Source organism: Corvus cornix, chromosome 18 (assembly GCF_000738735.6).
Source record: "Corvus cornix cornix isolate S_Up_H32 chromosome 18, ASM73873v5, whole genome shotgun sequence".
NCBI classification, from domain to species: Eukaryota; Metazoa; Chordata; class Aves; order Passeriformes; family Corvidae; genus Corvus; species Corvus cornix.
The window spans coordinates 9,434,368-9,448,814 of record NC_046347.1 but is presented as its reverse complement, the minus strand read 5'-3'; the positions used below and the strand labels follow the sequence as shown (position 1 = coordinate 9,448,814).

The following is a 14,447-nucleotide window of genomic DNA, read 5'->3' as shown; positions in this document are numbered from 1 at the left end:
CTGTGCTATTTTAAAGTGCAACTTCTGTCAGGCAGTGCTGAGCTGTGTTGTCACTTGGTGTCACTGGTAAGTGCTGGGCTCTTCCTGCTGTGCCTTCTTGTTTTATGGAAAGAACAAATGTCAGAATCAGTAGCTGCCAAGTCCAAAGCAGGATTTATAAACAGGATGATGGTGTGAAGAGTCTCCTCCTGCTTTGCCTCTCGACCCACGGCAGCACAGCCCCAATTGTGCAGGGTGAGATTTCTCAGCTTGGATAGAGATCCTCCATTGAGTCCTCAGCCCAGAATGCCTAATGACAGGATCAGAGCACAGGAGTTTAGCAGAATCCTTTTTAAGTGTAGGTGAAGATGAGCTTATGTGAAAATCTTTAGCATAAATGGAAGGAAATAGTGGGGAAATCCTGACCCAGTGGTACCTGTGTGGCCTAAAATTGGTCTTAGATTCTAATTTTTTTTTTTTTTTTAATTTGGAGGAAAATAATAGATTTGGCTTCAGGGGGTTAGCTTAGGAAAAAAGAATTCATTTGAATTCATTTGATTCCATGTGATTCTCCAGAGCACAATCAGTCTGCAGCTTTTCCAATCCAACGTCTGTAATGGTTTATTTGATGTCTGACATACACTGATAAAATACCACTGCACTTAGTTAATTTGATATTTACATTCTTCCCATCCTTTGCAACCATTTATGGAGTATTATACATGGGCTCGATATTAGTTCCTTGAAAATCATCAAGGAAAAGAAAAGGTGTTTAGAACAAGAAGGTAAAATGAAAGACCTTGCTAATTTTGGAGCTTATCCCAGTGTCAACATGCTGGCCAACGTAAAATAAACATGGTGTATTTTTGTAAAGTACATTCAGATTGATGCCTTGCAGTGACAATCACATATTCAAACAGCACAGTCTGAACTTGATGTAATTGCCCTGCTTTCAGCTCCCCTGTTTGCTGCTCTCTGGGTGCTCACGCCAAGGGAGGGCAGAAGGCTAAAATTACCCTACACTGTGAGGTTTAAGGGCAAATTTCTGTGATACTAACATGTTCTTCATCTGCATTAAACTGAAAAATTAATCTCAGGTTTCAGTGGGAATTTTTCCTGAGCTGAGAAGTCAATATGAGAAAGCTTCTGACCCTTGCAGTCAGTGGTACCTCAGCAATCCTAGGACTGGGCACCACTGGGCAAGACAAACATGCCCACTCGGCTCTTGGAATTGATTTGTCTGCTTGACTTCCATTCCACTGATTGAGAGTTTGTTGGGTTTGGTAAATGCAGCAACTTTGGAAAGAATTAAAACTACTGGAATCAATACTCCCATTTTCTTTTATCACCTACTGTTAAAGCAAGGGGATTGGAGCAGATAACAAAAAAGGGAAAGTTGCTGTTAATCTTGAAGAAGGCTGTGATTCCTGCCCAGTGCACAGCCTCTTGCCAAACCTGCTTAGAGCCACTTTTATTTTAGGTTCAAAATTGGAATCAGATCAACTCAACATTTGGAAGGAGACTAAAGTGGTAAAGCTGAGGTTTTAAGATCTGTTGAGGTATCACTCCCAGCAGTACATTAATCATATATAATTTGTAAAAGAGCTTTAAAAAGTCCCCACAAGAGTTTAAGGCTACATTGCACAATTCCCAGTGTACACACCAATTGGAAAATGCTGAGGAACTTGCTAATTAGGGAGCACATTAAAATTTCTAAGCATGCCAGGCTGATGGGTTTGGGGCTGGTTTTTTTCCCCAAGTTTATTTAATCTCTGTGACTGGATATAGTATTGACCAGGATGTCATTAAGAATGCAAGGGAGGAAACACAAATTAGATGTTGTCAGCTGGGTGCTCCTCCAAAGAATTGGAGGCTCTGTAATGAAATGTCTTGAACAAGCCCCAGAAAAATGAAATGGGAGGGGGGGGGTTGTACTTCATACAGCTTTAGTGCATTGGAATTTATGATGTTTAATTGATTGCTGAGATTGGGGAGGAGCTGTTCTGGAGTTCTGTAAGACTAAACTGAGAGACTGGAGGTGAAATTCAGGAGTGAGTTGTGAGCCAGCAGGGATGGCAGCATGTCCTGGGCACCACGTGGACCTCCAGCAGCAACCTCTGCCCATTGCAAAAAATTTCCCTGGTTCAGCCCCTAATTTTGCTGCTGGTTTGCTGTCTCCGGTGATCAAAAAAGAAATTTCTTCAAAAAATTAATTTTAGCTTTTCAAAACAATTTTATTAGCAGTGTGTATCTTCAGGAGAGGAGCAAGAGCATTGCAAGCAAGGCAAAGTCCCTCTCACTTTCCTTCCAGCATTAAACTGAATCATTTGGTGTTTTCTTCCCAACAGCTAATGACTAAACATCCTGCAAAACGCCTTGGCTGTGGCCTGGAAGGTGAAAGAGACATCAGGGAACACGCTTTCTTCAGGAGAATTGACTGGGAAAAGCTGGAGAACAGAGAGATTCAGCCACCTTTCAAGCCTAAAGTGGTGAGTGAGATGCCAGGTCCTTCCCTCACTAACTGTGCCTGCAGCCCTGCTCCCCGTGGGGTGAGATTGCTGCTGGGGCTGCAGGTCTGGGCCACAGCTAAAATGAGGCAATTTGATAAGGGCAGACCTGTCTGTGAGCCTGCTCGTGTTTGGCCCCATGTGCCATAAGCCAGGGAACTCCTTGCCTTGCAAAGAAGCCTCTCAGTGGTTTGATGGTCACACACTGCATGAGGAGCTGAAAACAGGGAAAATTGGCACACCCACATCAGCCACTTGAGACTGGTAATAAATGTGGTTAACAACTGTCTCCTCTGAGCAACATCTAAAGTCAGGATCTGACTGAGGGATTTGGATTAGAGGGGTGAATTTCCTCCATGGTTGGCTGCCCAGCAAAGGGGGTTTTATTCCCCATCCTACAGCGATGTCTGCTCAGTTTGTAAGAGTAATCCCTGGTTTATTTTCCATGATTATTACTGGTTTGCACACATCTATCTACAGGAACATTTTAGAAATCCAAGCAAGTGGAAAGATGTCCTTACCCTGAGAGCTGTTTGCATAATAGAATTGGAAGAGCTTTGCTTGTTGAGCCAGAATTTCTTTCAGCATGTACTGTGCTTTATTGAAGGCAAAGGGAAGACTTTTCACATAAGAATGCAAGCTTTGGGGAACAGCTGTAAATTTTTATGTCCTAACATTGAATCTTTCTCTAACCCTTTTATTTTTCAGCTGAGAATCCTGGCTGGCTTTATCCTCAGGTGTATGGTGACTGGTCTGTACACTGATTTATTTGCCAATACAGACAATCAGTGAGGTATCACAAACTAATGAACAGAGGGACGCCAATACTGGAATTATTTTTCACTTTTTTCATACAAATGACTTTTTGACATCACCAGGAGGAGGGTTGCAGCTGAGAAGGGTGTTTAGTGCTAAGGGAAATACCTTTTTGCTATGGTGTGGATTTTGCATGCAGGGAAGGGTGTAAATAAGTGAAGAACTTGGGTGATGCTGCCAGCCTGCCCAACCCAGAGCTGGCTGTGCAAAAGGGAGCTGCTCTTTAGAGCATATTTTATGGAAGATTTTTTTATTACATGGTTCTCAAGTCAAATTTAAAGCTGATCATAAAGCAGATCTACCTTCACATCTGTAAGTTTTATTAGCTCGGGAGATGAGTGCTTAGACTCTCCTTGAAGTTAAAAGTAACTTCAGCACGAAGGTGCTAAAAGCTTTAAGTGTGGTGTGGTTCCATCACAGCTCCCTGGCAGATCTTGGCTCCTCCTCAGAGCAGCTGTTCTCTGTCTCCCTGGTTATCCTGACCTGGTTTGTTTGCACAGGCTGCTATTAAAATACACCGAGGCGGATTCACACAGAGCCCGACTCTCCCAGACAAAAATAACTTAAAACCCAAGTCTAGTATTTACATACCCAATGCACAACTCATTTATGGTGATTGCTGATTCTATTTATATCAGTATCATACAATTATAGAATCGTTAAGTTGGAAAAGACCTTCAAGATCACCGAGTCCAACCATTATCCCAGAACTGCCAAGCCCACCACTAATCTGTGTCCCTAAACACCATATGTACAAACCTTTTAAATCCCTCCAGAGATGGATATTGATTTTAGAAAGCAAGAAACATGCCACCCTTAATCTGTTTGAAGATATGGATGTATTTATAGGCTTTCTTTGGGGTGGGTTTTTGCAGGAAACCCTTGTTGGTGCATCTTCTCTAGGAAGCGCCTTCCTGCAGGAATAATCCTGCTGCTTCCACAATCCTTACTCAAACATAGAGATGCAGATTTTGGGTCAGCAGGTGGGTGCTGTAAATACTATGTTCCCTTCCAGATTGACATTTCACAGGTTATAGGCACAGAATGATTACTTGGCAAGAAGGACATTTTCCTCGTATTTCCAAGTTTAGGAGTTTGAGGAGTCCTGTCATTTCAGTTGTATTCTAATACTGCATTAATGTTCACAATAGCAGTGCAACTCTTTAATGTGAAGACAAATACATAGTTGAAGATGCAAATTTATTTATAAGTTACTATATTTTCACCTAAAGTATACTCATATCTCACGTGATTTATTTCTTAGCCTCTACTAGTATAAGCAATAGTGAGAGACCTAATGGACTCAGGAACTTTGGTTTCAATATCCAGCTTGTTTGAATACTTTCCACTTGCTGAAAAAAAGAAGAAGAAAAAAAAATTTAAAAGAAAAAAAATCATAATTTTGTTGCAAGATGATGCTTATCCATAGGACAACTTTTTAGCAAAAACTTTCCTTCATAGCAATAACCCTTTTGTGGCTGCTCTGAGCTGGCTGTTGTGCCTCTAAATTAATTTGATTTAATTTGGGGATACATTGACTATCATGTCAATGATTCAGAGGTTTTTCCCTGTCAAAGTTCAGCTCTTTCCATTCTTGTTCTCCAGAGATTCTGTCCCAAAATGCAGAGGCTCAGGGGCACCAGGGCATTCGATGAGTGGTGCAGAACCCTGGGTGGAGAAAGCAGAGCCCCGTTAGCTTGACCATGGTGCAGTGTCCCTCTGCTTGTGTTCTTCCAAGGCTGGACGAGTGTCCTTTGTAAGCCCTGAGAATGTGCTCATTGTCTGAAATAGGAAACAATGTGTGCCCGAGGCAGCAGAAGTTCTTTGCAGCTCAGCTCAGATGGCAGGTCCAGCCCAGCACCTGCCAGGTGCTTTGCAAGAAGGTTGGAAATGGTGGCTGGGCTGTTTCCAGGAGAGCCAAACCTCTCCCCCTGAATCCCCTCAGTGGGCCCCTTTCCAGTGCATCCTCCTATAAGTGCACAGATTTACTCGTGTTGCATTAATTCAGAAAAAATCAATATTTAGTATTGGTCTATTGTACAAGAGTTATTCTGCCCTTTCCGAGTTATCCTTTGAGTCTGAAGATAGTAATGCAATGTTACCCTTCCTATCCACATGCAGGGATGTTGAAGGGATGGACAGAGAGGAAAGGGTCAGGAACAACAGGAAGAAACATTCACTGCCTCTATCACACACCTGCTTTGTCCGAAGATCTGTTACAGTAGTTCTGAGATGAGCACATTTACCAGTTTCCTCCTCACCTCTCCACAATATTCAATGCCTCATTTTCCTGAAATATTCATTTTTTTCTTGCACACAAATTAATTTCATTCTGGTACCACCTTTCTATTTTTTAGCATGCCTCTGATCATTCTTTCCTCCTTATCAAGTGTTTTCTGCATTCCTCAAAACTCTTCTTTCTACAAGCCTAGTTTCTTTTGTTTTCTGTTCTGAAGGAGTTGCGCTCAGGCTGTGGCTGTATTTAGCCCCCTTCTTGGCTGGGCTTTGCCAGAAAATGAGTCTCTTATGAAAATAAAGGAGGAAACCTGTGACAGCAAGTTTTGTAACAAGGACCTGTCCTGGGATGTGCTCCCTGCCCAGCCCTCCTGCCATGCCGAGGACTGAGACCCTGCTGTCATTTATGAAATTACAGGAGTTTGTAGGCTGTTCAGTGGAGACTCAAAGCATATAAATGAATTGCATCAAGCTTTTTGCAGATCATAAAGGAAACAGAGACTAACACGAAAAATTTAGTTTTGTATTGTAGGGCTTTTAAAAAGAATGAAACAACTTGACAAAGAAAGTATCTCTTGCCAACAAAGGTTTATAAAAATATTTCCTTTTTCCTTTTGTATCCCAGTAATTCTGAATATTTAAGCCTCTTTATCTCGTCACCTGATGCTGATGGATGAAACCTTTCTGACTGCTTTTCATCAGGATCCAGCTATTAAAACTTCTGTGTCTGTCTGGGATTTTTTGTCGAAATATCTGAAAATAAAATTTTCTCTCAACTACTCATATCTTATGGAAGGAAAGCCTTGCATGTATCCTGACAACTCTGCCAATGTATTGCTGCCTTTGTTCAGCCTTTTTTCTGTTTTTCTCTTTCCTTGCAGTGTGGCAAAGGGGCTGAAAACTTCGATAAGTTCTTCACACGAGGACAGCCGGTGTTGACGCCTCCAGATCAGCTGGTCATTGCTAACATAGACCAAACAGATTTTGAAGGGTTCTCTTACGTCAACCCCCAGTTTGTGCACCCCATTGTAGAAAATGTAGTATGAAACAGCAGAACAAATCCCGCCGTGGGGAACAGTTGTAACCCTACAATTTTTAGGCTTTTGCCTTGTTGATTCCATTTGGGCCTGGAAATTGTAGGGTTAGAGGGTGTAAGACGAGGGAAGGGCCACTTAGTCAGGATTTGGGCTTTGCAACAGCAATGTTGTCTTAACAGGAGATAAATTAGTGTACGGTGCCCACTTTTTCTTCTAGAAGTCGCCACTGACTTGTTGAAACTTACCCATGTTTTGGTACGTTCTATTTTTGTAACTTCCCACCGTCCTTTTGCTCTCTTTTCCACTCTGTTATGTTGGAAAAAAATCTAACACGTGGTCTGAATGAGAAGCCACCTCGAGTATTTATTCCATGGGGGCAGATGCCAGGAGGTGGGAACATCCTCCCCGCACACCCCGGAGACTTCAGAGGCAGCGGCAGCACCAGAGACTGAGCAGGGTCAGCTCTGGGGGCAGAGGCATTGCAAAAACATGGCTGAAAGTGTTTGGAAAATATGGCAGGAAAAAAAAAGTTGGGAATGGGTGGGAGGGGGTATGAAATCAAATTAGACCCTGAGGCTTGGCAAACTGATCCTGTAAGATCCCAAATAAAAGTGCTCGGGTGATGGCCACATCTCTAGGATTTTTGCTAGGAGTAGCATGTGGTAAACTCAAGGGTGAAATTTTGTCTTTACTAATAATAATAATAGTAATAATTTTAATAATACTTTTGTGAATTTTAATCTCCATGAGATTATTCTGTGATCCAGGGTGCCATTGTCTGTTCAGTTGGTTTAATTTACACCACTCCTCATTTACTGTTAACTGGTTCTAATACCAATATTTTACTATAAAATTTATTAACCTGGAATGTAAAACAAAACTGTAATTCCTTAAATCTTATTTACATGTGTTTATTTATAGTCTGCAGTGTAGGGCAATAAATTGAAGAAAGCATTATGTGTACTAAATTAACAAAAAATGCAGCCCCAAGTGACTTCCTGATTTCTCCAGAATAACTCATGAAAATCAAGTGAGATTTAATCTTAAATAATCAGTTTTAATTCAGAAAACTTTGGGCTGTAGAATAATCAGGCCTGAAAGAAGCAGCACCTAAAACTCGTTTTATTGATAGAATGGAATTTAATACATTTTACATATGTTTCATGCAATGAATTTTGCATGTTTAGTAATAACTCTTAATAATAAGGGTTAATAATAAGCAGATCTATATTATTGACATAATCATATCAAGCATAAAGAGTATTATAAAAATTTTATAAAACAACATGTGCTTTGTTTGTGAAAGTTCTTGTTCTGAATGACACCGTTTAGATTTAGCTAAATGTTTTCTTGCTATTGTTTTGATTTTTACTTTAGGTTTTGAATATTGTTACTGGCTTAGGGTAAAATCTCTTTTTTTTTAAAGTAGGTATACTTTTAAATAATAATTGCTACCTGCAGGTTTTTTACGAGGTTTAAATAGGCTTTCATTTCACATCTGCTTATTACTTGCAGAGAAGGAAATAGACTTTATTTGCAATGATGAACACTGTAATTAATACAATCTTCTCCTCTCCTATCACTTAGATAAAAAATTTTGATACTTCCTCTTACAACTTACCAGAAGATATTAACTCAAATATCAGTAAATAATGTTTTGTGCATATTTTGGTTTTGTTACAGCATGTAAAATAGTAGTTGGTGCATTTCCCTTTTTTTTTCCCTTCTGCCTTGATCCCATTAGCAGCCACAGGCACTTTTTGTCTGTCAGATGTGCATGATGATGCCAGAAGCATGATGTCTCTGTTGCTGCATGCAGACTGATTACAATTTTTCCAGCATGTGAACATATTCAAAAAGTAAGATATTTGCCATAAAAGACTTCAATTTATACTAGATTATGTAATGGGGTGGGGCAGGAGGGGAACCTACTTTCTAATCATCTTTTATGATAATAAAACACAGAACCTGTGCCAAAGATTCTGTCAGAAAGATCCAATCCTGCCAAGTGGTAGCCAGAGGGGTGGGTTGGACCTCGGGGGGTGACCTGGGTGAGTTGGGCAGTTTTGAGGGAAACGTGGTTGGATGTGATGGACGACTGTGTTGAGCTTGTGCACCTGCAGAAAACCTATTGGAAAACGTGGGTTTGGGGCCAGGATGTGCAATCTCCATACTCCAGGAGTCCAGTTGTTGCCCTTAGTCCTTTTGTACCCCCAGCTCCCACAAGGAGCATCTTGGAGTGATCAAACCCTGACATTTCAAGATGTGGCTCACGAGGGGCATTGGCCAACTGACAGGAACTCAGATCGTTGCCTAAACAAGCAGGACTCCAAACTTTTCAAACATTTTAGGAGTAAAATTTTTAAACTTTTCTGTGTCAAATATGTTGTCAGCCAAGACTGGGAGTTCATTTTCTCCTTTGTGTATTATATGCTTCAAAAACTATGGTATTCACCATAAAGCATGTGGCCTAGTGCAGCATTCATTACTTTGTTCTCTTTTTTTTCTGAATATTATTAGCCTGCCAACGTTTAGTAAAATCTGGGTACCATGCTGTAGAAGACAATAGATTGAATTAAGATAAAAGATTACTGAGTCTCAAATTTTAATAAAGAAGGGACTCTTAGCTATGCCAGTCTGCCAAGAGGTGCCACTGTGCTTGTTTTAAGAATGTGAAGTGAAAAAGACACTTTTGAATAAGGAAAATACTGGGAGAAATACCAGCACACAGGTCTGGGGAGTAAGCAAAGCAGAACACAGGCGGAATTGAACCAAGCCAGGGACCAGGCAGGAGATCCCCTGGGTAGATGTTCTCACAGTTCTGTTTTCCTGATGAAATCTCAGTTGTCCAGGGAAGTCCCATTGCTGGCACAGCTGTGACAGTCAGTGCTGTTCACACCAGGACATGGCATCATGGGGCTGGTCTGACACTGGGACAGAGCTGCTCATCTTCTGGCTACTTCTCATAACCAGTTTCTTCAGCCCTTGTGTTTGTCTCGCAGTTTTTCTGATGTAGAAGCAGAAATTCCTCTTTAACGTCATTACCTCAGGTCCCCAGGCTTGTGACATCTGTGTTGTCTTCTGGAGGTTTCTGAAACACTTCAGAAAAAGGTACTGTGAACTCATGGATCCTGCAGGAGCAAGGCAGGGTTGGATAAGGCAGGGATTAGTTGTGTTACCTGTCACTGCTCTTCCTGGTGCCCTCACATGTGAAGGCTCATGCTCTGACCTTTCCCAAGAACTCCCACTGGCTGCTCAGAATCCAGAAATTTATAATGGCAAGGAAAACCTGAAGTATCCGGCCTGAATTTTCATCTCTTTTTTAGAGTCAGATGTTATTTATATAATATTTTTCACAAGATTTGGTTTTCTAGAGAACATGTATCAACAGAAGGAGAGGGATTAGAGGTGCTTCTCTTTCACTTGTGTTCGATAGCAACTGTAATCCCAACACCCACATTACCACCAAGATTCCCAAAAAGCAAATTGAAAATTGTACTGCACTGAAGCTCGGGTGGAAGTTTTGGGAACTGCATTTCCATCCCTATGCTTGAGTCCCAGATTGTTCCAGGGCAGCCCCATTCCTGCCAGGGGAAGGCACAGGTCTGCCATGGAAAACTTCCAAGGGATTTTCAGGGATCAAATGGGACTTAACTGGCTCCTAGGCAAATTCCTTATTTGGGCATCTGGGTGTTTTTGTGCACCTTTGAGTCACCAGAGCAGGGTGGTGGGATTCCAGGACAACCATTTCACCTACTGGCCAGGCTTGGTGCTATGAGCAAGGCTGGCACATACATGAGAAGGAGAGAGCATATTCCCGTAATAAAATACTCCTTCTTAATCCAGTTTGGAGGAGAAATGCAATTTAGCTTTCTGATCCTTCATTCTTTCCAGAAATACAATTGAATTTCCTTTTACAAGCTGAAGAAAGTTCTTCTGGAAATCAGCTGTCAGTTTAAAAAAAACTCATCACGTCTGAATGCTGTTGGCTTTGAAATCCATCATGTCTTTTGGGGTGAATCCAATTCAATAATGCTGGGCTTCTATAAAATTAATAAGGTCGAGCAAGAGAGGAACTTGTCTTCTAGCTGGGAAGATGACATGTCCAAGGATGGAGTGGTACCACTTGCAAAGTGTTTTCTGAGCCAGTGCCTCTGGATGCAATCCCAGTTAAATGCCATAGGAGACACATGCAGTGAGCACGGGGGGCGGATCCTGCTTAGCGTGCAAAGCATAGCATTGGAAACAATAATAATAATAATAATCCAATAATAAAGCTTTGATGCAAGTAGAAAGCATATTTACAGTATATCGAGTTTACAGTGGGCTTTCGGACCTTCTGGAAATATTTAATGTGATTTTCAGTTCTTTCAGTCATTAGCATAAGTTATTGTACATAGGTTTTTAGTCTCTTTGCAAATGTGAGCGTGGGCTGTGTTTGATGTGTCCCCTCAGTAGGTGGGCACTGAGCTGCCAAGTAGTCAAAAAGCAGACAAGCTAAAAAGCACTTTTTTTCCTCGGCCCCACACTTGTAGATGGGATCTGAAATAGCTGAGTTGCAGAAATAAGTACGAAATAATTAAGATTTGACTCCATAAACATGCACGATTCCCTCACTGTGCCAGTAGCAATTGGGAATTAAATAGCCTTATCAGGAATAATCATCATGCACTACAACCTTGAGAGGGAGAGGGCCACTTGTTAACCTCTCTGTCTCAGTTACCTCATCTGTAAAATGGGGGTAACAATACTTACTGACCTCACAGGGAGCGGTGAGGACTTCTTAGGCAATGTTTCTAGTTCACTTTTAACCTGAAAAGAGTTGTGTAAGTATTATTATAATTTTTAATATTAAATCAGCTTCTTGGATTCACATGGTACTGCTGGCTATACCATGCTGTTTCTACTTTTTTATAGAACTTTAGTAACTCTGCTGAAACCATTTAAAGAGAAATAAAATCAGATCTGATACGTTTGTTACAGAATCTGGAGTCCAGCTTTTGTACCTGGAGTCAGGGTGTGGCAAGGAGTGATGCTTGCTGATGGTGTAGGTCAGCTGCACTTACCTCTTTTCCAGCTACTGAGATTTTTACGGGCAATTTAAAAATTCCATGTCAGTGGAAGTCTTAGCGGAACTGATTATTGGAGGGGGAGATTCCCTTTGGGTAAATAAAGTCAGCACAGCTGTTTTCTAGTACCGTTTTTACTGACTCCTGCTGAAGGAGGAGCTCTGTTCTTTGTGCAGCTGGTTCGTCCATTACAGGTCGATATTTTATGTTGATATTTTTATGTATTTCCGTGTTGTAAATGTGTCTTTGTGCTTTTGTTTTTCCTTGTCTGTGACACCATAGCTCAAATTTAAAAGAAAACTGCTCCAGAAGCTGTTTTTATCTTCCACTGATGTCAGTTGACCTAAATAAATAAATCAGGTCTGTTAATGATTTGAAATTGTGCAGGATGAGTAGCAACAACATTGACACTCAGCTGCCACTGAAGCTCATTTCTCACTCTGGTTACATTGGACACTCTGCAGCTGATGTTTCATTACTTTTATAATTATTAATGACAGGAATATTTTAATAGCAAGGAAAATTATGTTCCTATCTTTACAAACATTTTCCTGAGAACTATTTGAATTTCTTTTCCTTCTCTTTGAACCCCTTGAGGCAACACTGCCAAGGGCTCCGTCCTTCCAGGGTTTCACACACTCCTGGCTTGGGTCCCGAGGCACCCAGGGAGCCACAGATCACTGGGTGCTGAGTGCTTGGCCAAGAGCCCCAGTTCACTACAGATATTCATTATATTCTATGTTCATACCCATTGCTGGCCTTGGGGCAGAAAAACAGTGTTCTTGCAGGGGTAATAAAAATTTAATCTATGGCTCATTCCCTACCAAGCCTTTCATTTATTCACTCCTGTATTATCAAAATGAGTGTAAAAAATGCCAATTTCAACAAAATGAAGCTCATTGACTCTTTTTAAAATGTGCATTTCCCAACACTGTGTGGTTTTGCACAGGAATACAGAGAACACCTGAAACTTCTCAAATGACTCTATGTTACTTTAATGGGTTTTTTAAAATATGGACTAATCCCACCTTGAACTCATTAGTATTTTAAATATTATTTTAAGACTCAAATGTTGTATTTATACAGAGGAGAACATTATTTATTTTCATATTGTTTATCTGCAAGATGCTACCAGAAAATTTGGAGAGGCCATTCATTTTTCAAAAGATTTAAAAACCAAAACCAAGCATTGGAAGTGTAGTGGGCAAGACTGATGTACGAATTACAGCATCTTTTTTTCGTTTCATAATTCACAGTATCTTCAATCTTTGTTTGCATGAAATGCTTTTGTTAAGTATAATTGTAGTTTCAAAGCAAGTGTGTATCAATAAAAATACTGATCATTACTTTTGTGAGAGTTTGGTCTGCCTTTATGAAATTTCCTTTCAAAATTGACTCCCCCAAGGCCAGAGGCTGCAGAGAGGTTGGTGGGATCAGCCACAGAAGTTGCCCAGTCTGGACCTTGATTCTTCATTCAGGCACAGAATTTTAACCTGGGCTCATTTTTAATCCTTGTTAATGAATCAAGAGGAAAAAAAAGGCTTAACTGGGGAAAAGATATATCTGGAAGAGAATTTCTATGTGCTGACCTCGGTGGTGCTGGGCTGCTCCAGGCGTGGGTGCCACAGGGAAATACAGCCCCAGGAGCCAAATGAGGTCTCAGATTGGAGGGTCTGGTTCAAAGCCTGATGTGAGACTGGTGCTGGAGGGATGTGCCCTCCTTAGGAGCAGCCAGACCCAAGAAAACTCAAATTCAATTTGTCACTTTGAGTGTGTGAGTTCTGGATGGTTCATTCCACCCCCTGCCGCTTCTTCCTGGAAAGAGGGGCTGTTGCAGTGATTAATGACCCTCAGGGACCCTCCTTTGTAATGCAATATCTGGTTTAGCACTCCTGAGGGACAGGACACGACCTCCCAGTTCCACCAGCCATGTTCACCCCACATCCACCAGCCTCGTTCACACTGACATGGTTTGTTTTCAAAACTCGAAAGCAATGTCCAAATATTGTGACAACTTGTCAGACAACTCCCTTTCCTGCCTGCTCTCACAGGATTGAACCTCATGCTAATTCAGTTATTGGGTTCGTTTAGTTTGTAGAAGTCTGGCTGAGTTTGCCCAAAGGAATGGTTGAAATTCCAGGTTTTTTCCCAAAGAGTCAGTGTTTCCAGTCCACTACACATCTGTCATCCAATGTGCTCAGCTTCTGAAGCCCATGAACACATCTCAGACCTTGGGAGCTTTCTGCAGAGCAGGACAGGGACTTTGGGGAGGCATCACTGCCCTGAGCTCGTGGACACAAAGTTGGTGCCTCCAGGGCAGGAGGAAGTGGGTCCTCAGCTCTCCATTTTGCCAGAGCTGCATCTCCAGCTCCTGGGCTGGGCAAGATTTGTGGCCAAACCACCACAGTGCCTATCCATGGGGCCACTGGCTTTTGGAGTGAGAGCTTGGACATGAATGAACCTCTGAACACTCTCTTTGGGGAAAGACAAGCCTGGTGGAGGTGTGGGTGGCTGGAGATGGACTCACAAGGGTGGGAAAGCCCCTGGCCACCCCATGGCCACACTCTGCATCGGTGGTCTCATGAGCAGGACAATCCCCCAGCTCCCATCAGGATGAGTCAGCTGTCACAACAGGGTGGTGAGAGCCTGCGTGGGCTGCTCTGGTGTGAGGCTCAACACTGTGACAGGGTGGGAAAAAGGGAAAAAGATCTATAACAGTGCATCTTTGTTTGACTTTTTCTAAGCAGGCAAGATTAGGCTGGTGGTTCTGGGAAGAATGAGGTGTTAAAAGCTTCTGCAGGAGA

At 41.7% G+C, this 14,447-nt stretch overlaps 1 protein-coding gene across 3 annotated transcripts in view; it reads left to right on the top strand.

Moving 5' to 3' along the window:
* PRKCA (protein kinase C alpha) overlaps positions 1–12,989 on the top strand; it is a 153,704-nt gene extending 140,715 nt beyond the window's left edge. For 2 of the 3 annotated variants that reach the window (XM_039562626.1, XM_039562625.1), the window contains 2 exons: positions 2,328–2,468; positions 6,419–12,989. In XM_039562626.1, coding sequence (XP_039418560.1) covers positions 2,328–2,468; positions 6,419–6,583 — 306 coding nt within the window. In that variant the 3' untranslated portion in view covers positions 6,584–12,989. The other variant, XM_039562627.1, reaches the window with a different exon arrangement.
* Positions 12,990–14,447: the final 1,458 nt, after the last annotated feature.